Raw genomic sequence first — 26,649 nt, forward strand, 5'->3', positions numbered from 1 at the left:
CAAATTTTATTTGTCACATACACATGGTTAGCAGATGTTAATGCGAGTGTAGCGAAATGCTTGTGCTTCTAGTTCCGACAATGCAGTAATAACCAACAAGTAATCTAACTAACAATTCCCAAAAAAACTACTGTCTTATACACAGTGTAAGGGGATAAAGAATATGTACATAAGGATATATGAATGAGTGATGGTACAGAGCAGCATAGGCAAGATACAGTAGATGATATCGAGTACAGTATATACATATGAGATGAGTATGTAAACCAAGTGGCATAGTTAAAGTGGCTAGTGATACATGTATTACATAAGGATGCAGTCGATGATATAGAGTACAGTATCTACGTATGCATATGAGATGAATAATGTAGGGTAAGTAACATTATATAAGGTAGCATTGTTTAAAGTGGCTAGTGATATATTTACATCATTTCCCATCAATTCCCATTATTAAAGTGGCTGGAGTAGAGTCAGTGTCATTGACAGTGTGTTGGCAGTAGCCACTCAATGTTAGTGGTGGCTGTTTAACAGTCTGATGGCCTTGAGATAGAAGCTGTTTTTTCAGTCTCTCGGTCCCAGCTTTGATGCACCTGTACTGACCTCGCCTTCTGGATGACAGCGGGGTGAACAGGCAGTGGCTCGGGTGGTTGATGTCCTTGATGATCTTTATGGCCTTCCTGTAGCATCGGGTGGTGTAGGTGTCCTGGAGGGCAGGTAGTTTGCCCCCGGTGATGCGTTGTGCAGACCTCACTACCCTCTGGAGAGCCTTACGGTTGAGGGCGGTGCAGTTGCCATACCAGGCGGTGATACAGCCCGCCAGGATGCTCTCGATTGTGCATCTGTAGAAGTTTGTGAGTGCTTTTGGTGACAAGCCGAATTTCTTCAGCCTCCTGAGGTTGAAGAGGCGCTGCTGCGCCTTCCTCACGATGCTGTCTGTGTGAGTGGACCAAGTACCCAGTTGCACAGGGCGGGGTCGAGACCCAGGGTCTCGAGCTTGATGACGAGCTTGGAGGGTACTATGGTGTTGAATGCCGAGCTGTAGTCGATGAACAGCATTCTCACATAGGTATTCCTCTTGTCCAGATGGGTTAGGGCAGTGTGCAGTGTGGTTGAGATTGCATCGTCTGTGGACCTATTTGGGCGGTAAGCAAATTGGAGTGGGTCTAGGGTGTCAGGTAGGGTGGAGGTGATATGGTCCTTGACTAGTCTCTCAAAGCACTTCATGATGACGGATGTGAGTGCTACGGGCGGTAGTCGTTTAGCTCAGTTACCTTAGCTTTCTTGGGAACAGGAACAATGGTGGCCCTCTTGAAGCATGTGGGAACAGCAGACTGGTATAGGGATTGATTGAATATGTCCGTAAACACACCGGCCAGCTGGTCTGCGCATGCTCTGAGGGCGCGGCTGGGGATGCCGTCTGGGCCTGCAGCCTTGCGAGGGTTAACACGTTTAAATGTCTTACTCACTTCGGCTGCAGTGAAGGAGAGACCGCATGTTTTCGTTGCAGGCCGTGTCAGTGGCACTGTATTGTCCTCAAAGCGGGCAATCTATGGGCAATCTATGACTGACAACCTTTGTTACATTGCGTTTCCTGTGATGCTCTAACTGTCCTATGACCTCATTCCTCTGTCCTCCTATCAGGGAGCGAGCAGCGGCCAATAAGCTTGTGAGACGGACAGAGAAGAAGCTGAAGGAGGTGTGCATGCAGGTGGAGGACGAGCGCCGCCATTCCGACCAGTACAAGGAACAGGTGAGGAGCTTGTCAGGGATGTTTGGACGTCCCAGATCTTAAAGCTACAATATATTTAATTCTCATTGAAAACAAGTCTATAAAGCGATAGGTTTGTTCTATGTGCTCTATTTCTATGCTTCCTGTTCTTAAGTTTAGTTTTTGCGTCTTTTACTTTCGATTTTGTACAACAGCTGAAAATATCTATTTTTTGGTTATGGATCCTCTACACAATGACTGCTTGTTTTGACTCAAACAGAAATGAGGCGAATTCTGCATAGGGCATTTTTAAGATGTACACAGCTAAAGAAGGAATTCTATCCAATTCAGTACAACTTGCAAAGGTGGGGCGGGATTGGATAGGTGTGAAGATTTAGGAATGGAGTCTTTCCTACAGTAGGTTCTTTCCAGTAACCACTGGACCATAGGACTGCTGAGTATTGTAAGTATTAGTATAGACTGTTCATCATTGTTGATGTCTGTTGTGACTCCTGGCTGAGTCAGATGGAGAAGGCCAACTCCCGCATGAAGCAGCTGAAGAGGCAGCTTGAGGAGGCTGAGGAGGAGGCCACACGTGCCAACGCCTACCGCAGGAAGCTGCAGAGGGAGCTGGACGATGCAACTGAGGCCAGCGAGGGTCTCAGCCGCGAGGTCAACACACTCAAGAGCCGCCTCAGGTATTTAGAGCCCCACACACACACACAAACTCTAAGATTATATTTTTGACACAATCAGTTGTGTATATTGGCCAAATTGTGGTCCTCGTTACTAATACCTCTCCACTTCTCCTGGCCCCATCTGTCCCCTGCAGGCGTGGAGGCCCCATCAGTTTCTCTTCCAGCCGCTCGGGCAGGCGTCAGCTGCAGGTGGAGGGAACATCGCTCGACCTCCTATCCGACGACGAGGTGGAAAACAAGACCACGGACGCCAATGCCAACGAGACGCCAGCGGCTCCCCAACCAGAGTAGAAGCTCTTCCTCCAGCCCACATGCAGCATGGCCTCCGCCCTCACAAACCTTCCCCCTGTCCTCCTAACCCCAGACACCAGCAGTGGACCCCACTACTCTGCCTTATCCCTCTATGGCAAGCTGCAGGGCCAAGCAAATCCATCATCTCCTCCATATGAATATACCGCACATCAAGCCTTGGATTCGTTTTTAACATCAATTACAGATAAAAGTGCTTTTAAATAGGAGTCTGAGTGTGCATAGGCACTTGAAAACAAATAGCAGGAGTTTACCATAATTATGTTAAGCTACTTCCCTGGAACAGCCATTAGAATCAAACAGCCCTCTAGCTAGAATTAACCACTGTCATTTCAGCTGGTTTACTGGCACACAGGTGGACAACTGCACACAAGTCGGTAAAAACATGTCTTTCATGATTGTACAGTATTGGACCAGGATATGTAAAACAAAGCACAGCATAAGCGAGGGAATTATTTTTAAATGGTAGCCTAAATGACGATCCCACCAAATTTTTTCATCAAAACCACCACTGTCATAGAGATACTGCAATCCACTTAGTTTACTATAAAAATAACTGTGAATAACTATTTGGTAGCAGGTTTGTAGTAAATGAGATTGTACCACGCCATGTTGCCTCAGCACTTCCCCCTATATATATGACCAGCAAAAGACCCTGTTAACTTTACCAAGATAACCTTGTCCAATAACCCACCATTTTATATTTGACATATCAATCTACTTTAAGTGGTGTACAATAATGTGTGGAATTAGGTTTGTCAGACTTGGAGCGAAGGCCCTTTTTTAGGAAGACAGCCCAAATGTGTGCTTGACATACTGCAATATTGCTATGTATAATTCTGCCCATACAGTTATGTTTTCTGTACCATGTACAAAATGCTTAACTCAAAATGCACAAGGTTTCTTTGGCATCTCTTGTCACCATAATATCATTGCATTACAAATGGCTGAATAATATTAGCATGATTTACAGAAGGGTAATTCATGTTTATTGATTATATTTTTTGAGTGTTAGAGCGTTGATTTTAATTCAGTGGTTCAGGATAGAGAAATTGATCAATTTGAATATGCACACTTGTTGATGCCTTGATTGTTAAACATAAATTTCCATTTTGTAAATTAGTAAATACATATGAGGCCTTTATTAATTATTTTAAACCATAACAAATTGGGGGAAAAAGATTTATGTTTCTTTTGAAAGACACTTCTCAATAAAGACATGGGTGGGGGGGAACAAGTGTATAGTGTTTGAACCAGTTTCATAGCTTTAGTGTCATATTATACCATAAGCACCTCTCCCATGGTGTTGGTGTGAACCAGTGTTATAACAGAATGATTTATGGGGCCTTCTGTCTGCCAGGCAGAAAGTAGGATTTCATTGGGTTCAAAGCTTTAACATCTTGAAGGTTGTTAATTATTAGTGGACTGGCTGTTGACGACCAGGTATTCATCATCTCCTTTTATTTCTTGTATTCCTAGCCTTGTTTTGTTATTGTTGTAAAAGACCAATAAACATATCCATTATAGAAAAGTATTTGATTTATTCTGTAATTCTTTTGCAACACATTGATGTCCTCTTCGTCTTTCCCACAACTACTGTGGGAAAGACGGTCTTCCAAACTGATATGTGACGTATGGTCCATGTTACATTGCCATACATTGTTCCATTACTTCATTGGTGGTTACATTGAAGCCCTGAGGGAGCGCGTAGACTATAGACTGTGCACAGACACACAGTATTATTGTAATATTAACTTTTTCCACTAGGGATTGCCTCTTGTACAGTGCATTCGGAAAGTATTCAGACCCCTTGACATTTTCCACATTATACATTACAGCCTATTTCAAAATGGACAAAAAAATGTTAAATCCTTATCTACACACAATACCCCATAATGACAAAGCGAAAACAGGTTTTTAGAAATTCTAGCAAATGTAAACAACATTAAAAACAAAAATACTTGTACATGATTGTACATGATTTGGAAAGGCACACACCTGTCAATATAAGGTTCCGCAGTGGCATTTCATGTCGGAACAAAAACCAAAGACGGTTTGGCCGCCCAGCCAAACTGAGCAATCAGGGGAGAAGAGCCTTGGTCAGGGAGGTGAACAAGAACCTGGTGGTCACTCTGACAGTGCTCCAGAGTTCCTCTGTGGAGATTGGAGAAACTTCCAGAAGGACAACCATCTCTGCAGCACTCCACCAATCAGGCCTTTATGGTAGAGTGGCCAGACGGAAGCCATTTCTCAGTAAAAGGCACATGACAGCATGCTTGGAGTTTGCCAAAAGCCACCTAAAGACTCTCAGATGAGAAACAAGATTCTCTTGTCTGATGAAACCAAGATTGAACTCTTAGGCCTGAATGCCAAGCGTCACATCTGGAGGAAACCTGGCACCATTTCTACGGTGAAGCGTGGTGCTGGTAGCATCATGCTGTAGGGATGTTTTTCTGAAGCAGGGACTGGGAGACTAGTCAGGATCGAGGAAAAGATGAACGGCACAAAGTACAGAGAGATCCTTGATGAAAACCAGCTCCAGAGCATGCAGGATCTCAGACTGGGGTGAAGGGGTCACCTTCCAACAGGACAATGACCATAAGCACACAGCCAAGACAGTTGCTTTGGGACAAGTCTCTGAATGTCCTTGAGTGGCCCAGCCAGAGCCCAGACTTGAACCCGATCTAACATCTCTGGAGAGACCTGAAAATAGCTGTGCAGTGACGCTCCCCATCCAACCTGACAGAGCTTGAGAGGATCTCCAGAGAAGACTGGGAGAAACTCCCCAAATGTAGGAAGGAGTGCCAAGCTTGTAGCATCATACCCAAGAAGACTCCAGGCTGTAATCACTGCCAAAGGTGCTTCAACAAAGTACTGAGTAAAAGGTCTGACTACTTATGTAAATGTGATATTTAAGATTTTTGTTTTCTTTATAAATTTGCAAAAAAATCTAAAAATCTGTTTTTTCTGTTATTATGGGGTATTGTGTATAGATTGATGAGAAGAAAAAAACTATTTAATCAATTTTAGAATAAGGCTGTAACTTAACAAAATATGGAAAAGGTCAAGGGGTCTGAATACTTTCTGAATGCACTGTAGGTACATTTATTCACTACCATGTACAGTAAAATAAATAAATTGCACTAGGTCAGTGAGATGTTTTATATTTATATAATTGTAAACATACAGTAGATAGCCTACAGTGGGTACATGCTTTGTGGTGTAGGCTGTTTCCTCTGGTGGTCTAGGGCAGCCTGATGTCCAGGTGGTCTAGGGCAGCCTGGTGGTCTAGGGCAGCCTGATGTCCTGGTGGTCTGGGGCAGCCTGGTGGTGGTCTCATGCAGCTTTATTCCCTGGTGGTCTAGGGCAGCTTAATGGTGGTGTAGGGCAGCTTGATGGTGGTGTAGGGCAGCTTGATGGTGGTGTAGGGCAACTTGATGGTGGTGTAGGGCAGCTTGATGGTGGTGTAGGGCAGCTTGATGGTGGTGTAGGGCAGCTTGATGGTGGTGTAGGGCAGCCTGATGGTGGTCTAGGGCAGCTTGATGGTGGTATAGGGCAGCTTGATGGTGGTGTAGGGCAGCTTGATGGTGGTGTAGGGCTGCTTGATGGTGGTGTAGGGCAGCCTGATGGTGGTGTAGGGCAGCTTGATGGTGGTGTAGGGCAGCTTGATCGTGGTCTAGGGCTGCTTGATGGTGGTCTAGGGCAGCCTAATTCGATGAATCTGATGTTTCTTGGTATTGTGGTAGGTGTTACTCCAGGTGGTCCCTGGGCTCTGTGCATCTCCCTGAGTTTTATGATGGGTTCTCCTGGTCCTGAGGGGCCTGGTCTCCTTCCCCTGCTCCACTACAATGAGAAATGACAGGGAGATCTTACATGTACATACAATGTCTGGAAAATATCACATATAGAGGGATTACAGGTTAAAGATAACACATTAAAGATTACACATTCAACTCTTAATGTGTGGTCAATGAATCATCTTTCTAGCTTTGGTAAACACTTTTTTTTTCTTGATGACTCATTGTTGTGATTGACTCCATTTGTGGCATTCTTCTCAAATGTGTGGGCTAGAGCCTTACCTGCAGACATAGAACAGGATGTAGGCAGTCTGTGCCCTCGCCCTCAGCACAGTGGCCTCATCTGTCCTCAAGACACGTGCGTCATCCAGGCAGAGCCACCCACTGCCACGGCTGTCCAAAACATCACTGATGTAGTGGCCTGGGGAACAAGGGAGACAGAATAGTGTACATTAAGCTTTCAGAATTATGTATGCGTGTGCGTGCGTGGGTGCATACCTGAGTGCCTGCATACCTGTATACATGTTGTCTCCCAGATGTGAGATCACACTTGACAATTTGTAGATATTGTCTGGCTGGTGTCTCTGTAAGGAAACACATTTAATAATAGGATTGTTATTTTGTCTACAGGATAGGGGTGCCTTCTATAACTGCCTTATCTTGACCCGCCCCCAAACTATCTCAACTGGATCTAATTATCTGTTATTTATTTCTCTCTCTATATATATATTTCTCTCTCTATATATATATTTCTCTCTCTCTCCTCACCACAGCGACTGCCTGCTGCCCCTTCTCACTGTCAGCTGGTTTCTCTAGCTGTTCAGAGGAAATTGAAGCTGGTGGGGGTATATAAAATATAGTGTAAATACAAACCAAAAAGTGAAGCGGAAACCTATCAACAAATATACTCTTAACTTCTGACTTGCTTTCCTCAACAGTCCTGTTTCATGAGAGGGTGACTCATTGTTGTGATTGACTCCATTTGTTCTGCATGATGTCAGTAACACAATGTCCTACCTGGTTTATCAAGGGTGCCTTTCGGGGAGTTTGCAGATGTGTTGTCCATGTTGTTGTTCCCCAGTGAGCTTGCCCTGTGTAAATCGATGGCAATGAAAATCAATATCTAGTGTGTGAAAATCCTGGTGTGTGTTGGCTGCTCAATGTGCAATGTCCCCAAACAGAGTGTAAACCAACCTGGCTCCATGCTGGACAGGGGCTGTCTCCCCACATAGGGCTGGGAGGGTCAGTTCTGCAGGGATGGACATGGGATCGTCCACCTTCTCTGGCTCCCAGTTGCCTGCAGTAAACCGCTTAATATGAAGCATTAGGACCCTGCTCAGGAACAGACGGACAGGCAGGCATTTACACACACACACACAGACAGACAGACAGACAGACATTCACAAAGACGGGATGAACAGGCAGGCATTCACACAGACAAAGGAATCAGTATTGTACTCAAATCAATAATCCAGTTTGGTGAGTTAGATCAGGACTGTCAATTGTAATCTGAGATGATGATGGGAGGACTCACCGGGGCAGCGTGAGGAAGTGCCTAGTCACAGATGCCATGCTGCCTGAGCACACCCTGCATGCACACTCTAACGCAGATGGCTAGGTGACAAAACATAGCAATACAATTATGAACATTATGACATTAATGATAGTGTTCCTTGACATACTAACTCTTGGTTGAAGCTAAGTGCTGACCTTAAAGTAGAGGTCCAGGCTGTGTGTCAGGTAATGGCTCAGGCTCAGTGACAAGTGATTGTAATCCTCCTGACCATACACTATAACTCCACAGCTTCAGAAGTACGGAGAGAAATGCATCAGCTATCCAACACAAACCTTTTGATCCTTCTACACACTATCTTAATGCTTTACCTCTGTATCCTGCATGTTATGCTGACATTAAACCTCCTCACAAATGTGATGAAGACATCAAGGTACACCGTATACAAATGACAGCTGTTACCTGGTGCAGGTACGGGAAGTCTTCAGCTTGAATTCTAACTGCTTCACGGGGCAGGTGTATGGCTCTGGTGAGCCCTTTAATGCCATACCCTCCTCCTTCAGCTGAAAGAGGAGGAGCACCACACATTCATGGGCATCCTAAGAGAAGAATGGGAAAGAAATAGAAAATACATCAACAACCACAACTGAAACAGAGCTGAGGAAAAACACTGTCACATGTCCCAGGTTTATTGTTAAGTGAGTCTTTTAGCATATAATATCTTACCTGTTCATCGTCGTCCTCATAGTCCTCATTGACAACAGAGAGACAGCGCTTGACTGTTTGAAGGATTTTCTTCTTTTCCTTTTTCTTAGCATTGACAGTGCCTCCAGAAAGCCTGGCCTGATGTAACTCAGCAAAGCAGCTGTGGAGGGAGACAAAGAGCATGCATTCGGGTTTCACTCTCTCACCTTGGCCACAGATTAGCTCTGTGCTTCTACTTTAGCTGATTCCTGATTGTGACAGGAAATCACCTCTGGTGTTAATCAGTAGCTGAGTTGGGTGTGGTTTTATCTTAAAAATCATATTAGGCACTAAGAGTGTACGAAAGAGAGTATACATACATACATACATACATACATACATACATACATACATACATACATACATACATACATACATACATACATATACATACATACATACATACATACATACATACATACATACATACATACATACATACATACATACACACACACACACACACACACACACACACACACACACACACACACAAACATACATACTGAACAAAAATATAAATGCAACTCGTGAAGTGTTGGTCCCAAGCTTCATGAGCTGAAATAAAAGATCCCATACATTTTCCATATGCACAAAAACCTAATTTCTCTCAAATTTTGTGCACAAATTTGTTTACATACCTGTTAGTGTGAATTTATCCGTTGCCAAGAAGCTGATTAAACAGCATGATCATTACACAGGTGCACCTTGTGCTGAGAACAATAAAAGGCCACTCTAAATTGTGCAGTTTTGTCACACAACACAATACCACAGACATCTCAGGTTTTGAGGAAGCATGCTGACTGCAGAAATGTCCGCCAGAGAATTGAATGTTCATTTCTATACCATAAGCTGCCTCCAACATCGTTTTAGAGAATTTGGCAGTACATCCAACCGGTCTCACAACTGCAGACCACGTGTAACCACACAAGCCCAGAACTGCCACATCTGGCTTCTTCACCTGCGGGATCGTCTGAGGCGGTGCTGAGGAGTATTTCTGTCTGTAATATAGCCCTTTTGTGGGGAAATCTCATTCTGATTGGCTGGGCCTAGCCCCCCAGTGGGTGGGCCTATGCCCTCCCAGCCCCACCCATGGCTGCACCCTTGCTCAGTTGTGAAATCCATAGATTATGGCCGAATGAATTTATTTCAATAGACTGATTTCCTTATATGATCTGTAACTGAGTAAAATCTTTGAAATTGTTGCATGTTGCATTTATATTTTTTATTTAGTATACATACATACATACATACATACATACATACATACATACATACATACATACATACATACATACATACATACATACATACATACATACATACATACATACATACATACATACTGTACATACATACCACAGGAGGTTGATGGCACCTTAATTGAGGAGGACGGGTTTGTGGTAATGGCTGGAGCGAAATCAGTGGAATGCTATCAAATACATCAAACAAATGGTTTCCATGTGTTTGATGCCATTCCATTTGCTCCATTTCAGACATCATTACGAGTCGTCCTCCCCTCAGCAGCCTCCACTGATACATTGAGGCGGGACTGTGTACTGTAACTATAAGCGTCTAGGTGGGTGGGTCAGTGTGTGTACAGGTGGGACAGGAGGGTGAGAGCGAGGCTGTATACCATAGCAGTTTAGAGGAGGCGTAGGAACTCCAGGTGTTCTGCTGTCTCAGGATGTCTCTACAAAATGCTGGCAGCCCCAGCAGGCACTGCAGAGCAGAGTTCATGAAGCAGGTGTTGCCAATATTAGGCAACCTGTGGGAAAGAAGCCATCAGTACCACACTAATATCTGAACTGTGGACCAAAGGTAAACTAATGAATGGATTTGTAAGGCATGAACACAAGATAACTCTGAGTACCACACAGAATTAGTGTAAACAAAAAGAGGAGCTCAGAGATAAGAGTAGGTGTGTGTGTGTAGGTGTGTGTGTGTCTTTTACCCGAGGAGCTTGGTGTTGTCTTCACCCTCGCCTGTGCAGCTCTGCTCCCCCAGCTGGGTGCTACTCTTACTGAACAGGTTGCGGAGGCGGGCCATGGCGTCCCGAGACCTGACCAATGGCCTGGAGGAAGAGAGACAGGTTAGAGGCCTCAGTAGCCGTAGCTCAACACCAATCTGTCTGTTTGAACACTGTTTTAATGTACAGGCATACAGATATTCCTTACCATGACATAGTGTGAGTGACAACTCTTATGTAGAGTCGAGTGAGATGAAGGTGGCAATTGTCTACAGTACTTACCTCTCCAAGGAGACAGAGGAAGCCCTCTGGTCAATGGAGGCCTCTGCAGAGAGAGACCAAGAGACGGACAGCGGTAAAAGAGAAGATTTGTCAAAGATGAATTGAGAAAAATAGCACCAACAAATGGCACCCGTTTACAGACCTGCGATGCCAGCAAATAGGGGTACCATTCTCTTTGTTTGTGGAAGAACTGCCCCCACCTCTTTGACCTCGGAACTCATAAGATCTCTGTAAAGACACACAGACATATGCATTAGGTTAGCTATATTATATTGGCTTTTTCATTTCAATTCAATGGTGTTGGTTGGCATGAAATTTGATATCAGGCTGCAGTACCTGGCAGTCTCACTGTCTTTGTTGGTCTCTCCATGGTGGTCAAGGGGGTTTGGAGAGGAGGACTGGGGGGCAGGGGAGGAGACGTGGGTTGGGGAGGAAGGGCAGGCAGGACTGGGGGGAGTGGCAGAGGAGGATGACTGAGTTGAGACAGCCAGGGGAACACAGGAAGCACTAAAATGGGAGGAGGTCTGTGATCCCTCCTCTGAAGAAGAAGAAGAGGAAGAGAGAGATGACATGTGGAGAGAGGAGAGGGAAGAGAGGCTGAAGAACTTGGAGAGAGTGGAAGGGGATCTGGCAGGGGATCCGGGGGGTGAGAGGGGAGAGGGGGATGGAGTGCCAATTGGTGTTCGGCCAGACAAGGGGTCGAGGGGCGTCAGAGATGTTGTAGACGGTTTCAAATGGAAAAAAGAGGGAAAGGAAGAATCAAGTTGGTGGTGATCCTTTACGCTCTTCTTCTCCCGATTTTTCCAAACTGATGCAGTTACCATGCTGGCATCCGATGGTGTCAGTTTGGGTGGGATTGGGAACGGCGATGGGCAGCTGCTCCCAATCCCGAGGCGAACTCTGCACTTCTTTTTCTGTTTGGAGAAACATTATGTAGCTAATATAGTACATAAAAATGTATATTAAAATATATTTCTTGCTTCACAACAGAGCTTGTTACATTTGAACTTGTTACATTTGAACTTGAATAGCTGAAAAGAATAGAATCTACTCTAAATTGTAACAGAATTAGATAAATTCTAGCCCAGAATAGACATATACCTTTTTACAGCAACACAAACATCCCATTTCAGTGTATTTGTAGACTATGCCTTATTTTGCAGAACATCAAAATATGTTGCCTATTTCACATTGTGATGTCATAAACCAAATTATGATGCGCCTGACTACGCGTTACCAGCGTAAATAGCCAACAAATCACACACACCAAAATGTTGAAAAAAATTTACAAAATGAAATGACCGTCAATTCAGAGTTATTCTTATTTCATAAAATATACAAAATAACTAGGTTCTTGCCAATGCACATGTTTTTTTTTTATTGAGAAAACATAGGGTTATCTTTCTCCCACGCTCCCTGGGCCACTGACGCGTGATTGTATGGGATATGGGAAGAGGCTAGGACATTCGAATTAACGTTACTGTCTATCAGAATCAAAATAACTTTTATTGGCCAAGTGGCCTACATTCACAGAATTTGACTCAATGAATTGGTGCTGCCAGCAATAGACAAATGTACAGACACATTTACAGCCTGTACAATATACAGCAAACATAAAACATATTTATTAGCTTCTATCTTCTTAAGATACTTTAGAGTAACATTTTATTATGGAAAGTAAAATGCCCATTTCACTTCAGTTGACGCTGATCTGATACAGATCGAACGTAGCTTTGCAATGGTTGTTAGGAGGACCTTTGAAAAAGAAAAGGAGAGCTGCACACTCTAGCGCAGACTCAATAATTTAATAACCTAATATCCAACGTTCCGACCGACAAGCTGTCTTCATCAGCGTATACTGTTAGGAGGACCTTAACACAGATGGATCTATTAATCTCTGACCGTACCTCATTGAAAAAGGTGCCACTCTGCATAGTGACTGTAAACTAAACTAAAATACTAACGTTAGTACATTTATTGTATATTTGTTGTTCTGTAAACCCAGTTGGTCGCCACCGCACCTGTCACAACTGTCAACAGATCATGACATAAATGCAAAGCGTCATTTGTTCTCGCAGAGTAGATTGTAGATCCTACTACCACCTGGATAAACTGGCACCGCAGGTGTGTGATTACACCGGGATATTCATGATTGACCAGTTAGTGGTTGTAGCTATCAGACTCAGAGAGCGCTCGATGCTGCAAATTGGGCAGCAAACCGTTACACTGCACGTACTTCTGAGTTTGGTGTCATCAAAGATGGCGATTTGCTGAGTGCTCATGGACACATCTCATGGTCATGGATAAATATTATCTTGCTTGAACTTGTGGTTATATTTGAGGTTTAATCTAATTTCTGTTTTACTTTTGAATATTTTAAAACACAGCTGTAATTGAAGCGCAAGGGGGAAACCGCGTTAGCTACTGCAACAATGCAAATCACGTTAAAAACACTGCAACAGCAGACCATTCAAATCGACATAGACCCAGATCAAACGGTAAGTGCCCATTTGTTCATAATAATAACAGCTGTGTGCGTTTTATCTAGCCCGCTTGGCTAACTATCTTTTTTGTTATTTGCACGAAAGACCAAATGAATTGGTCCCAGATTGTTATCAATTCGGATAATACAACTAACAGGCTAACGCTAGCTAGCTAGATGTTATTGACACCCCTAGCATTAGCTAACTAGCTAGTTCTTAGCTAGTTAGCTTGCAAGCTAATGTGTGTCAATTTGCTAACCCAATGTTGAGTCTCATTTTTAGCTAGCTATGTAAGTTATTATCCGCTAAAACATCAGTTCGCTTGCTACATGACTAGCTAACGTTAGTTATCCCTCATCACGTTAGCTAACTATCTAGTGTTAGCTAGACAACGTAGCTAGCTAGCTAGCTAGTAATATGGCTATCTATTTTAGTTATTGGTGATGCATGTCCAGTTGGATGATTAATTAGCAATATTCTAGCAGACATTTACTAGCTGGGTCATAAAGAGTGAAAATAGCTCGCTAGCTAAGTTACATCATGTAAGGTAAACCGCAATGTAAAAAGTTGGGCAATTCAAACAGTCAGTGTTAGCGAGCAACTTTGGGGTCGCACTTCTTTTTGGTTTCTACAGGTGAAGGCACTGAAGGAGAAGATAGAAGCAGAGAGGGGAAAAGATAACTTCCCAGTGTCTGGACAGAAGCTCATATATGCTGGCAAAATCCTGCAAGATGACACACCTATTAAAGACTACAAAATTGATGAGAAGAATTTTGTTGTAGTTATGGTATCTAAGGTACATTTCCCTAATCCATTTTACTTGGACTCTTAATGAGCTGCACCAGCATGTTTTGGGGTTACATGATTGTCTACATAGATAACAGTAATAGCCTGTTTATATCTCCTCTGGATCTAGGCAAAGTCTGCCACAGCTGCTTCAACACCTTCCTCAGAGGCACCCAAGGCCCCTGTCCAGGACTCTGGGTCGTCTGCGGGCCCGGCCCCTGCAGCCATCCCTATCCCCCCAGAGGAGCCCACACCTACAGTCGCAGAGCCCCCAGCTCCAGCCAGGTAGGCAGACAAGACAGCTGTAGAACTGATATTAACTTATGATTTGGTAGACAGTCTGCCAAATTGGAGAGAGTAATAAAGTAAGCTTGAGGCCTGTTCAGGAGGGTGGAGCGTTACAGAACTCTTTGCATAGACACATTTTGTGTAGGACAAATATGACCTAAACATCATGCAACATTTATTACATTTCTATCTGCAACATTTTGTATTTTTTTCATCTTACTGAATTACACCCCCTGTAAGTCTCTGTAGCTCAGTTGGTAGAGCATGGTGTTTGCAACTCAAGGATAGTGGGTTCATTTCCCGGGACAACCCATACGTAAAATGTATGCACACATGACTAAGTCGCTTTGGATAAAAGCATCTGCTAAATGGCATATATTATTTACGGCCACAATATACCACTGAATGGGTTGACTGGATTTTTGACCCTGTCGTTCTGTTTGCAGCTCAGACCTCAGTGTGGAGGTTCAGGGGGGGGATGCCTCCTCTGCCTTGGGTGAGTGATGGACTTCGATCTGGCTATGTGAATAATGCATCAGTGTGGAATGTATCTGCTGTGTTGCTAGATTGATGATAGCATGTAGTATGGGCATGTGGATTTGTAAGATGCCTTCTAGCAGCTAAGTGTGTATGTGTGTAAATATTGTCCATTGTAACTCGGGTAAATAGTTAACAACTTGTTTCTTTTGGTCAGTGACAGGAGCGGAGTATGAGACCATGCTGACAGAGATCATGTCTATGGGTTATGAGAGGGAGAGCGTGGTAGCTGCTCTCCGGGCCAGCTTCAACAACCCCCATCGGGCCGTGGAATACCTCCTCACTGTGAGAGCCGTCAACACACCACACAACTACCTAGGATACACAATACTGTGCAACCAGGCACCATACACCATGACTCTGCAAAATGACACTGAACAATAGCCCCCAAAAATACCATGAATGTAAAATTACACTGTACAGCATGGCACCATATTTGACAAATCTTTAACATAGCAGCATGTACAATGTGCTGAGTATTTGCTGCTGTGTGTTTCCAGGGCATTCCTAGCAGTCCGGTCCAAGAGACTAATCCCCCAGCACAGCTTCCTGCATCTGCCCGCACAGGCACAGAGACCCCTACTGTTGCTGAGGGTGAGTCCATCTGCCTATATCTCTGCTATAGTATTACATCTACTGTACAGTTCATTCTGGAAATGTTTTTAGACCCCTTGACTTTTTCCATGTTTTGTTACGTTAAAGCCTTAATCTGAAATGGATTAAATGCTTTTTTCCCCCTGATCAATCTACACACAATACCCCACAATAGCAAGCAAAAAAAGGATTTTAATAAATACAATAAAAAGATCAAATGATGTCAATTAGCCTATCAGAAGCTTCTAAAGCCATGACATAATTTTCTGGAATTTTCCATGCTGTTTAAAGGCACAGTCAACTTAGTGTATGTAAACTTCTGACCCACTGGAATTGTGATACAGTGAAATAATCTGTCTGTAAACAATTGTTGGAAAAATTACTTGTGTCATGCACAAAGTAGATGTCCTAACCGACTTGACAAAACTATAGTTTGTTAACAAGACATTTGTGGAGTGGTTGAAAAACGAGTTTTAATGACTCCAACCTAAGTGTATGTAAACTTCCGACTTCAACTGTAAGTATTCAGACCCTTTACTCAGAACTTTGTTGAAGCACCTTTGGCAGCGATTACAGCCTCAAGTCTTCTTGGGTATGACGCTAGTGTCATCTTGTTGGAAGGTGAACCTTCACCCCAGTCCTGAGGTCCTAACCTGCTCCAGAGCGATCTTCATCAAGGATCTCTCTACTTTGCTCTGTTCATCGTTCTCTTGATCCTTACTAGTCTCCCAGTCCCTGCCGCTGAAAAACACCCCCACGGCATGATGCTGTCACCACCATGCTTCACCGTAGGGATGGTGCCAGGTTTCCTCCAGATGTGACGCTTGGCATTCAGGCCAAAGAGTTCAATCTTCATTTCATCAGACCAGAGAATCTGGTTTCTCATGGTCTGAGAGTCCATTAGGTGCCTCTTGGCAAACTCCAAGTGTGCTGTCATGTGCCTTTTACTGAGTTGTGGCTTCCGTCTGGCCACTCTACCACAAATGCCTGATTGGTGGCGTGCTGCAGAGATGGTTGTACTTCTGGAAGATTCTCCCATCTCCACAGAGGAACTCTGGAGCTCTGTCAGTGACCATCGGTTTCTTAGTCACCTCCCTGACCAAGGCCCTTCTCCTCCTATTGCCCAGTTTGACCGGGCGGCCAGCTCTAGGAAGAGACTTGGTGGTTCCAAACTTCTTCCATTTAAGAATGGAGGACACTGTGTTCTTGGGGACCTTCAATGCTGCAGAACTTGTTTGGTACTTGTCCCCAGATCTGTGCCTCGACACAATCCTGTCTTGGAGCTCTACGGACAATTCCTTTGACCTCATGGCTTGGTTTTTGCTCTGACATGCACTGTCATCTGTGGGACCTTATCTAGACAGGTGTATGCCTTTCCAATCAAGTTGTAGAAAAATCTCAAGGATGATCAATGGAAAGTGGATGCACCTGAGCTCAATTTCAAGTCTCATAGCAAAGGGTCTGAAATATAATAGTTTATTTTTAAAACATTTGCAGAAAAATTCTAAAACCTGTGGGGTATTGTGTGGAGAGTGATGAGGAAAACATTTAATCAATTTTAGAATATGGCTGTAACACAACATGTGGAAAAACTCAAGGGGTCTGAATACTTTCCAAATGCACTGCATATCAGATGAGATTGTTGGAAAGATGGGCATGGTTTATGTGCATTTTCCCTAGTAAGTGTTGTATCTATATCTACTGTATGTATCAACGGGTTCTCTTCTGTAAATATTCTGTTTGTGTTGCAGGAGAAAACCCTCTGGAGTTCCTGCGTTCCCAGCCTCAGTTCCAGAGCATGAGGCAGGTGATCCAGCAGAACCCCTCACTGCTGCCAGCTCTGCTCCAACAGCTGGGCCGGGAGAACCCACAGCTCCTACAGGTAACACACATACACCATGCACTACACACTGATGGCGCCACCACTCATACTAGCTTGCGTCACACACTCCCTATAGTGACGCCTCCCAGGTTTTGTGATTTCACAATGTATGTTCTGCCTGTTGCTGATTGCTGTCTATCTATCTTTCCCCATTGATAAAAATCAACAACAGCAAATCAGCCAGTACCAGGAGCTGTTCATCCAGATGCTGAATGAGCCGGCGGGGGAGGTTGGAGACGTGCCTGAGGTGGGGGACCTGGGTGCTGCAGTGGAGGAGGGAGCTCCAGTCAACTACATTCAGGTCACACCTCAGGAGAAAGAAGCCATCGAGAGGGTGAGGGGAGCTAAAGACTTCTCAATGCACTGTTTAGGGCATAAGATGGCTTCAACTGACAAGAAGACTAGCTAAGAAATGCATACATTGTGACCTTTCTGGTGAGAAATAGTAATGAAATGTTATGTTTTTTTCTCTCTCCTGTCTCAGTTAAAAGCGTTGGGTTTCCCCGAGGCGCTGGTGATCCAGGCCTACTTTGCATGTGAAAAGAACGAGAACCTAGCAGCCAACTTCCTCCTGAACCAGGGCTTTGAGGATGAATGAGAGGCGCTGGCCTGCCCTCCTCTCCAGCCCAGCACAAGGACTGCACCCCACTGTAGAGCAACGATCTTCAGGTCATTTCAGGGGGGGGGGTCTTACAAGCTACACAAAGTATATGTTGATCTAAGGGTGAAAGAGGAATAATGAGATCCACTTGAATTCCAATGGAATGTGTGGGATTTGTTTAGGGCAGATATATATATTGAGATTTTAGAAGAGCTTTGGGAATGGGAAGGAGGGGGCTGAAGGTTTTGCGGAGTGTGTACGTGTGTGTGTGTGTGTACAGGTGGATGCCATTCAATTAAGGTGCAAAGTCATTGATATGCATATCTAAGCTTGTTAATGCTGTAGCTGGTTGTAATGGAAGCACATTCTCCTTGATGCACTTCTACAATGTTGGTGTATTGAGGCAAGAGGGGAAAGGGAAACTAAACTGACGGTCATGAAGAGTCCGCTTGTGGTCTGTTCACTTGATTGCACCAGTCCCTCACATTTCCTTTGCCATTCAAAAACCAACCACATAGCAAAACACATCTCATCCCATGATATTGTCATATAGGCAAGTACATTTCACCAGTGGCCAGGCTAAGTTATATATGGGGTCCCCTCACTACACCTCAAAGCTAGCGCTTTTAGTTTTCACTCAGATATCCATGATCTCTCTGGGTGTGGAAATGCTCAACATCCTGAGTAAATCGAGCGGTATATAACAACCAAAATGACAAATGGATGTGTGTATGCTCACATAACCATACAGGTACATTACTGTGTGGATATGTGTCTGAAAATGAGGTTTTGCTGAAAGGTGCACAGTCCTCTCTAGTGTTACGTCTCTGATGAGCTGACCAACGCTGACCTTACCTTTACATATAATCCTCTGAAGGGGGGAAGAGAGAGCTGGCAGGGACCAGTCCTGGGATGCTGGAGTTACTCACTTACCTCTTTCCCAAGGCTGAGGAGTAGACACACCACCTTTCTCATAGGATCTGATTAATAGTACACACGAAGGGCAGCTCAAATACAACGGGACCAGCTGGTCATGAGACACTAAGGGCTGGATTCAGCCCGTATCGTGTAAAAATGTAAGGGTAATTCCCTGTTGAGCTGACATATGCAGCATTTACTATGAATGCAGTCTCGGCGACTGCGGGAACATTGCCTTTAAATTGTCAATAGCGCTATAAAGCGGATATTCAGCACTACGGTTTGAATAGAGCCCAAAATGTCCAGTAAGAACAAGGGTCTACTTGAAGGTTGTCCGTATAAAGTCTTTATTAAACCAGGACCCAGTCAAAGCCAATCATTGTCATCATCCACAGCCTGAATGAGCCTATTCAGACTATTCAACAGTCTTTAGTGATGAGGTGAATCTGAAGTTTAAACCGGCTATCGCCTAGCTTTAACCACCTGTTTCCAACTCCGATAGTAAAACATGAGGCTTGGTTGACACATGCCTTATTACACTAAGGATTCTCAGTGTTTTGAGATGTTGCTATTGTGGGTTTTCTGAGGGAACGGAGGGTACCAAGAAATGTGTGGTTTTATCAATACTCACTTTTATCAAGGTATGTTTTCTCTTTAACTTAACATGGCAGGAGTTTAATGGGTCTATGAAGAGACAAGCTTTTATGAGTTTGGATTGAACAGATGCATTCAAATGTATTGACTCCCTTGCACAGAATTTCCTGTTTTCTCTTTTCAAAACTGGTTGAATGGCTATTTTTACCCTGCAGGCACCTTCAACTTGCCACAAGTAGGATCAATTACACTCAAACCAAATTCATTGTGCATTTACTTCAGGCCATTTTTGACTTAAGGGAAAAAATCAATTTTGATTTATTTATTGGACCTTTGAAACAAATACACATGTGAACACAAAGTTTTCAATCTCAACTTATTTGAAAGGAATAGTGAATAGTGATCATGACAATATGTTTGACTGCATCTGTTTTTGTGAACATGGCTTTCACTGACACTGGCATTTTACAGCATCAACATGATCTGCTTCAATGCTCAGCTTCATTAAACATCAATATATCATGGCTTCTTATGTTTTATTTCATGCCAAACACTCCCATATGCACCACATTCTTGGTCTGGACAATGAATGAGGCCAACTGAAATGAAACTCAACTTGATCTTATGGAATACAAACTATTACAGGAAATGTAATTTATACACACTCCGGTTCAAGTCCAGGCATTTCGGTATCATGTGGGAATGAGTAGTGCTACTCCTGTGGACTTGACCCTCCATTATCAGTATTGGTAAGTAGATTTTCTGATAAGCAGTGAAACTATTTTGGCCTCTTACCACACTCTATAACATGATGCAACTCTAGGGTTCTCATCCCCAGCACAGACAAACCACCTAACCAATCAAACAGCAATCTGAAAATAAGCAGACAGAAACAGGTGCGTTACAGTCAAGAACATCCTTTTATTCAAGTGTTGCTCTTTTCAAACTGTTTTTATTATTATGGAAAAGAAACTGTAATTAACACATGCATTTCACCATGGGCTCTGGGAGGTGTATTCCTGAGGGAGGGAAGCTGCACTGAGGGGCGCGGTGGGAGCTTAGGGGGTGGGGGGCAAGGCCAGCTGGGGGTTCACTCTACACAACACTAAACACGGCCCTACACACTTTTAAAAATAAACCCAAAGGAAAATAAAAAAATGGAGGGCCAGGGAGAGAGCTCTCTGGTGCTGCAGGGCAAGATAGGTGATTGACCAAAGTTCTGCCCAAGCAAAGCACACACTGAAACCTGTCACTCTGGCTTCTCGACTGACGCTTTACTTGTCAAGGCTAATACTGCTGCTGGCTGCAATCACTTACAATAAAAACGTGCATATTCTTGTAGGAAACAAGTAGGCCCTCTATCAAGCCCGCTCTTGATTTTGCTGGTGGAATTTCAAGGTGCTTTAACTGTACCACATGTCACATACATTGTATAGAACCATATGACTTTAGTCTGTAATTGTTCTCACTGTTCATTTGGGGTTCTAGTAAATGGGTGTAATGGTTCTCTTGATTGTGGATCTGAGCCTGCCAGTCTACCTGGGCTGGAACCATTGGAACTGTTATAAGGTGCTTAGTCATTTCAGGTACTTTTTTCACTTGTTTTAATAGCTGGTCTCATACAACCACTAGAAAGGTGCATCATTAAATGGTCTCAATGTAGCATTGCTGCATAAGATATGAAAATCCAAATTCTGTAAAAAAAAGAATTGATAAAAACAAGACTTAAAAACCTGCCTATTCTACCCCAGTTGCCATGCAGCTCCCTTGCCCATTCAGAGGGAAATTCCTACGTGTATTTTATCTCCACGTTGTGATATGTTATCAAATACATCCCAGTGAAAAACTAGGCACCCTCACAGACCCTCTCCTCGCCACACCCCAAGAGCCCACCCGGTGTAACTTGTTCACTTACATTAGCTGTTCAATGGAGAAGCTGAAGAGATCGGTATGGTATACAATGTGAAGCATACAGACAAGAATAACATGTGAGCTAACTGCATTCTGCTCAGACAAAGTTTAGCTTTTTTTTACCCCTCCATTCAGAGAAAAGGGGTTTGGGGAGGGATAAGGAGGGTAACGCAGCTACAGACTACTCCAGTGTCCAAGAGAGACAGAAGACAAGATACAGGAAGACAAGCAAGACAGATTTTTTTTTTTTTGCTTTTCTTAATTATTCAACAATAAAAATAACTAAATCACACCAATTTCCTTTAGTACTATATATACTGCTTTGAAAAGCTTGAAGGAGAGGATATAGAAGAAATATGAAGGAGGGGACTTTTTTGAGACGGGCACTCAGGATTACAAGATGGAGTCTGTGAACAAAAGGCACTTTTTAGGGACAACCTTTAAGATGCTCTGATTCTAACACTACATCACCAAACAAATATTTAGAATAATTTACACTGCGGATTGGGAGTGGAAGGGGGAAGGGTTCACTTCTTTGATTTAAACCTGCTCTCATCCTTTCTGTGCTCAAAATACACCTTATACTCCCTCACCTCTTGTTTGGGTTTGAGATAGGAGTCTACTAAATCAACTAAACCTACCAAAATGTATTTCACATTACACCTCCCATCTCTCCAAACGCTGTTAATCACTTTGTGGTTGAGCTAACACTTAGAAAAATGGATTCCATATCTGATGCATCTCCCAAAATGGGGAAGATCTTGTCTGTGTCCCAAACTTGATTACTTTGGTTGGCCAGTTTTAAACATGTCCACAGTTTAGAAAATTGGATGCAAGTTGCAATTCATCTGTTAAATAGGTCATGTTTTAGTCAGTTCTCTGGTGATACTGACATGGCCCAGATAGATGTCCATTACGTCAGGCCTTTTCCACTAGTTCATCATCCCATTGTCAGGATAACCATCTAATCAAACTAAACAGAACGGTCCTCTTCCTGCTATGGGATAAAGGTTGAAGAAAAATGCCTTTTGTCACAACCTTTTCATATAATGAACCCCTCCCCCCTTGGTAAATACAAAAAGAGAAATAGAATAATGCATGTTTCCTAAAATGTGCTTTATGATAACACTTCATTTTGTTTATTACTATTTATGTATAATAGAGTTTGAATGTACTTTATTTCGTAAAAAGCACCAGTTTCATTTAGTGATATATATTTTTGTTTTGCTAAATTGTTCCTTCAGCCCTCCCAGATTTAGAAAACAAATTATTACAAATACATTTTTTTAAAGGAATAAGGAAAAAAAATAAAAACTCATTTTCAATTTACAAAGACTGGGATTTTTTTTGTCTGCCCTCGTGTTTAGAGTCCCGGAGCTAGTGGACTTAAAACAAAAAAATAGAGGGTTTAGCCTCTCTTTTCTCGTGACACCCTCAAACAATCTCTAACAGACAAACACAATTTATCTACCCAAGGCATTGCACATGGCTCAATCAACATACATATATTTTTTTCAACAATACTTCCCAAACAAGAAAGAATAACCAAAATCTAATCTGTTATTTTCCTTGACTACAATGTCACTTTATTGTTTGCTATATAAATCATGTATCTATAGTATTTGCCATGGAAACTTTTTGCTATTAGATGTAGGTGTGGGTGTAGGGACTGGTACTTTTGCTCTAATCAGATATTTAAGATGCATCAATTGACTGTGCCATGCTTCAAAAAATAACTAGACTGCCACAGAGCTTATTTTGCAAATAAAAAAATGTATATATCTATAAATATATATGTGTGTATATATAAAGATGATTGCAATTATTCAGTGAGCTGTCACTGTTTTTCTCCCCAGACATAGCATTTCACCACCATTCACTATTAGCTTATATGTGAGAAAAAGAACCTGAATTCATGTTTAACAAATTGCATAATGGGAATACAGAGGCACTTCCATAGATTAGAAAAGAAATCACCATAGCCATCATAATTCTTATTCAGCAGTGCTAGTTCTCTATCAAGCTGATGAGATGGTTGCCGTCTGGCAACATTGTTTCCCTGCAGTGAAGTACATGGCCAGGCAGTCCAGTTATTTTGTGAGGTTGGTGATTTGAGCTGATGTTGAACTGAATCTTAGTAATGTTAGGAATTCAAATAAAAAGTGAATGATTAAAAACAAAAGGTTTCCTCAGAGATTTCCCTATGTTAAGACTTCCCTTTACAGTCAATCTGGCCTGGGCTGGGGGGGTTGTAACTGCTACTTATACTGTAAGTTTGCATGTGAGTGTGTGAGTTTGTCAAGTGGCGCTGTGCTAAGTGTGTTCATTTAATTTTTCCCTCTTGATTTCAAAAGGTTGAACTTTTGGCTGGTAAGGTATCTTTAGGGCAGTTTGATCTATAAGGGCTGATTGAACAGAACGAACAGGCTGGATAGGATGGGGAGATGAGATCGTGTCAGGGAAAAGAGGCGACCATAGCACCCTGCCAGACCATCTCAATATGGCCTCTGACTTCAACCCAGGCTCTCCTCCCCAAACATGGGAACAAACATGTCACATCATTTTGCTCCGCAGCGTGGCTCTCTGCTCTTGGAACAGGGGCAGTCTGGGAGTGTAAACAAAAAGGGTAAACTTCGGGGAGATGGGAGGGAGGTGGACTTTGGGCCCTCAGCAACCTAATGTCACTGTTTCACTACATGGTACTGAACACTGACAGAATCACCCTTCCTGGCAATACCACTCGAAGTCTCACTCCCACCCGCTGTATTTCTCAATAAGGTGCTGTCATTCAAACACATTTTTTAAAGCGGACAAATTCAGAGGGACAAGTCCAATAAGAGAAGAAACAAAAAATAAAACAATTCTGTGCAAAAGGGAATATTACTACTACAGCTGTGTAGTTCTGGGTGTTAAAGCAGAGGCCTGTATTTTTAACTAAGTATGTGTGTTGGGTTCTGTGTCTACAACAAGGGGCAAAAAGAGTGTACTGGAAACGTGTGAATAGCATGTGTTATAGACGTAATAACACCACTTGGGCCTGGTGTGTGTGTGTATATATGTGTGTTACAAATGGCATTCATCATTCAAATGAAAGTGGGTATACTTAGCACTTGATTATTGTCGCAGTTGTAGTTTTGCAAGAGTGAACTGGGCAATTGCATGTTGCTTTACTTGGGTTTGGGTTCTTCTGCTGGGATGCTGGTTAGAGTGGAGGCCTTGTGTTGCTGAACTGTAGGCTGAGACTTTTCATATCATGTTTTTTTCTCTTTCACTAATAATAACAATACAATCATAGGTAAGCCTGTTTTTCCCCCATGCCATGTAGGTGTAATAGTGGACATGAGATTTGTGTTAATTCAGCTTGTAGTGCAACGTTTAGGATATGTTTTGGCATGGTTTCTGTCTTGTTAGTAGTGGGGCTGATTAGGTCAATGGTTATAAGACTGGGAAATATTGGTCAATTGACAGTGTGTTGAGTGACAGGGAGACATCACAGTAGCATGGACTGCTACATATTTCACTGGAACCTAATGGGTTTGTTTTGTGGGTGATTTGACAGTGGGGAGTGTACCTCATTTAAATTATGGCGTGTTTTGTGCCTTCAAGAGAGTGATTGGATGTTCCCTTCAATTTCAATCCCCACTCCTACATCAGTTTTTTTGACTGTTGAACAGTTGCTTTTCCCAGCCATTGCACAATGTGTCCTTGTTCCAAAGTAGAAGGTGACCTTTTTTCTCTTCAGGTTCCTCTTTTTGTGTTGCCGTGTTTTGCTGGTTCGGTGGTTTTGAGAGATGATGACTTGTCCTCTGCCTCTCCCAAATCCTATGATCCTCCCGTCTTAAAAATGGGGGGGTCCCTCTGTTTAGGTAATTGGGTCCAGAGTTCCTCTACTAGTATCATGCTAAGACTTCCTGGGTTGCTTTACTTTTTATGTGAGACATAAGGATCGTTGGGCAATTTCCTGTGGGTTATTTTTCTGTTTTCCATGTTTCAATTCCCAATTGTAATGAAAGATTCTAGACGCTGGTTTGCAGACAGGTCATGTCAGAGGAACCAAGACTGTTAAATAGAAAAAAAAGAGGACATTGTTAACAGGAACCGCCCCTTTTTTCAATTTTCGCTTAAAATGACATACCCAAATCTTAACTGCCTGTAGCTCAGGCATTGAAGCAAGGATATGCATATTCTTGATACCATTTGAAATGAAACACTTTGAGGTTTGTGGAAATATGAAATGAATGTAGGAGAATATAACATTAAAAACCAACTGTTTTTTTTGTATTTGTTTGTACCATCATCTTTGAAATGCAAGAGAAAGGCCATAATGTATTATTCCAGCCCAGGCGCAATTTAGATTTTGGGCACTTGATGGCAGCAGTGTATGTGCAAAGTTTTAGACTGATCCAATGAACCATTGCATTTCTGTTCAAAATGTTGTATCAAGACTGCCCAAAATGTGACTAATTGGTTTATTAATAACTTTTCAAGTTCATAACTGTGCACTTTCCTCAGACAATAGCATGGTATTCTTTCACTGTAATAGCTACTGTAAATTGGACAGTGCAGTTAGATTAACAAGAATTTAAGCTTTCTGCCAATATCAGATATGTCTATGTCTTGGGTATGTTTTTGTTACTGACAAGCTCATGCTAATCGCATTAGCCTACGTTAGCTCAACCGTCCCGTGGGGGACCTACCGATCCTGAAGAAGTTTTAAGTTAAAATGTGTACCATTGAAAATAAGTAAACACTAAGTTCCACAATTGACCACTAGAGGCCCCCACACATTCCTTACACTAACAATGGTCAACAGTTGTCAGCCCCTTGTCATATTGAGGAAATACTCTCAGCTATATTGACTGACTGTCCATGGCTGTACTGTAGTGTAGTGTACTGTACTATAGTGCTGTGAGAGTATGGTGTGGCTCTGCTGCTAAAGGCTGTTGTTATTCCTGACTGGACTCAGAGTCCACAGGCAGCGGGGGGAGAGATGGCTGGCGCTCCCTGTATTCAGATTGAGTTTCTCCCGCTCAGT

At 42.9% G+C, this 26,649-nt stretch overlaps 4 protein-coding genes across 5 annotated transcripts in view; 2 read left to right on the forward strand and 2 right to left on the reverse strand.

Moving 5' to 3' along the window:
- The first annotated feature begins 1,546 nt into the window (after window positions 1-1,546).
- On the forward strand, window positions 1,547-4,249 carry LOC121847238 (myosin heavy chain, embryonic smooth muscle isoform-like). The gene is made up of 3 exons (XM_042327625.1): window positions 1,547-1,750; window positions 2,234-2,406; window positions 2,541-4,249. Exons 1-3 carry the CDS (start codon window positions 1,613-1,615, stop codon window positions 2,695-2,697), a joined length of 468 nt encoding a protein of 155 aa, XP_042183559.1. The 5' UTR covers window positions 1,547-1,612; the 3' UTR covers window positions 2,698-4,249.
- Window positions 4,250-5,870: 1,621 nt separating this feature from the next.
- On the reverse strand, window positions 5,871-13,119 carry LOC112259436 (ubiquitin carboxyl-terminal hydrolase 37). Its single transcript, XM_042327612.1, has 13 exons — window positions 11,357-13,119; window positions 11,021-11,248; window positions 10,724-10,843; window positions 10,406-10,537; window positions 8,752-8,890; window positions 8,488-8,624; window positions 8,223-8,316; window positions 8,047-8,126; window positions 7,707-7,844; window positions 7,530-7,603; window positions 7,027-7,096; window positions 6,795-6,933; window positions 5,871-6,558 (listed from the first exon to the last, which is right to left on the reverse strand). The coding sequence occupies exons 3-12, from the start codon at window positions 10,816-10,818 to the stop codon at window positions 6,918-6,920; spliced, it is 975 nt and encodes a 324-aa protein (XP_042183546.1). The 5' UTR covers window positions 10,819-10,843; window positions 11,021-11,248; window positions 11,357-13,119; the 3' UTR covers window positions 5,871-6,558; window positions 6,795-6,917.
- A 155-nt stretch (window positions 13,120-13,274) lies between these two features.
- rad23aa (RAD23 homolog A, nucleotide excision repair protein a) lies at window positions 13,275-20,227 on the forward strand. Of its 2 annotated transcripts, none has more exons than XM_042327605.1 (9): window positions 13,275-13,518; window positions 14,138-14,299; window positions 14,420-14,574; window positions 15,024-15,073; window positions 15,278-15,399; window positions 15,615-15,708; window positions 17,460-17,590; window positions 17,763-17,924; window positions 18,075-20,227. In XM_042327605.1, exons 1-9 carry the CDS (start codon window positions 13,453-13,455, stop codon window positions 18,186-18,188), a joined length of 1,056 nt encoding a protein of 351 aa, XP_042183539.1. In that variant the 5' UTR covers window positions 13,275-13,452; the 3' UTR covers window positions 18,189-20,227. The 2 variants fall into 2 exon arrangements, with proteins under 2 accessions (XP_042183539.1, XP_042183538.1); XM_042327604.1 differs by having other exon boundaries at window positions 13,276-13,518; window positions 15,272-15,399.
- Window positions 20,228-20,604: 377 nt separating this feature from the next.
- Window positions 20,605-26,649, reverse strand: part of LOC121847283 (nuclear factor 1 X-type-like) — a 34,834-nt gene continuing 28,789 nt past the window's right edge. The window contains exon 6 of the mRNA XM_042327886.1: window positions 20,605-25,673. Coding sequence (XP_042183820.1) covers window positions 25,659-25,673 — 15 coding nt within the window. The 3' untranslated portion in view covers window positions 20,605-25,658. The remainder of the gene's footprint in view (window positions 25,674-26,649) is intronic.

The sequence above is a fragment of the Oncorhynchus tshawytscha genome, linkage group LG09 (assembly GCF_018296145.1).
Source record: "Oncorhynchus tshawytscha isolate Ot180627B linkage group LG09, Otsh_v2.0, whole genome shotgun sequence".
Taxonomy (NCBI): Eukaryota; Metazoa; Chordata; class Actinopteri; order Salmoniformes; family Salmonidae; genus Oncorhynchus; species Oncorhynchus tshawytscha.

Bases quoted from the DNA above. Each gene is read 5' to 3' on its own strand.
- LOC112259436 (XM_042327612.1), bottom strand. From the start codon at position 10,818: ATGGCCCGCCTCCGCAACCTGTTCAGTAAGAGTAGCACCCAGCTGGGG. The intron at 8,891-10,405 runs GTATACAGCCTC...CTCCCTCCACAG, and splicing joins GCCTCCTCTAAACTGCTATG to CTGCTTTGCTGAGTTACATC. The intron at 7,097-7,529 runs GTAGGACATTGT...GTTTCCTTACAG, and splicing joins AGGCACCCTTGATAAACCAG to AGACACCAGCCAGACAATAT.
- rad23aa (XM_042327604.1), top strand. From the start codon at position 13,453: ATGCAAATCACGTTAAAAACACTGCAACAGCAGACCATTCAAATCGAC. The intron at 13,519-14,137 runs GTAAGTGCCCAT...TGGTTTCTACAG, and splicing joins ACATAGACCCAGATCAAACG to GTGAAGGCACTGAAGGAGAA. The intron at 15,400-15,614 runs GTGAGAGCCGTC...GTGTGTTTCCAG, and splicing joins CCGTGGAATACCTCCTCACT to GGCATTCCTAGCAGTCCGGT.
- LOC121847238 (XM_042327625.1), top strand. From the start codon at position 1,613: ATGACCTCATTCCTCTGTCCTCCTATCAGGGAGCGAGCAGCGGCCAAT. The intron at 1,751-2,233 runs GTGAGGAGCTTG...TGGCTGAGTCAG, and splicing joins CCGACCAGTACAAGGAACAG to ATGGAGAAGGCCAACTCCCG. The intron at 2,407-2,540 runs GTATTTAGAGCC...TGTCCCCTGCAG, and splicing joins ACACTCAAGAGCCGCCTCAG to GCGTGGAGGCCCCATCAGTT.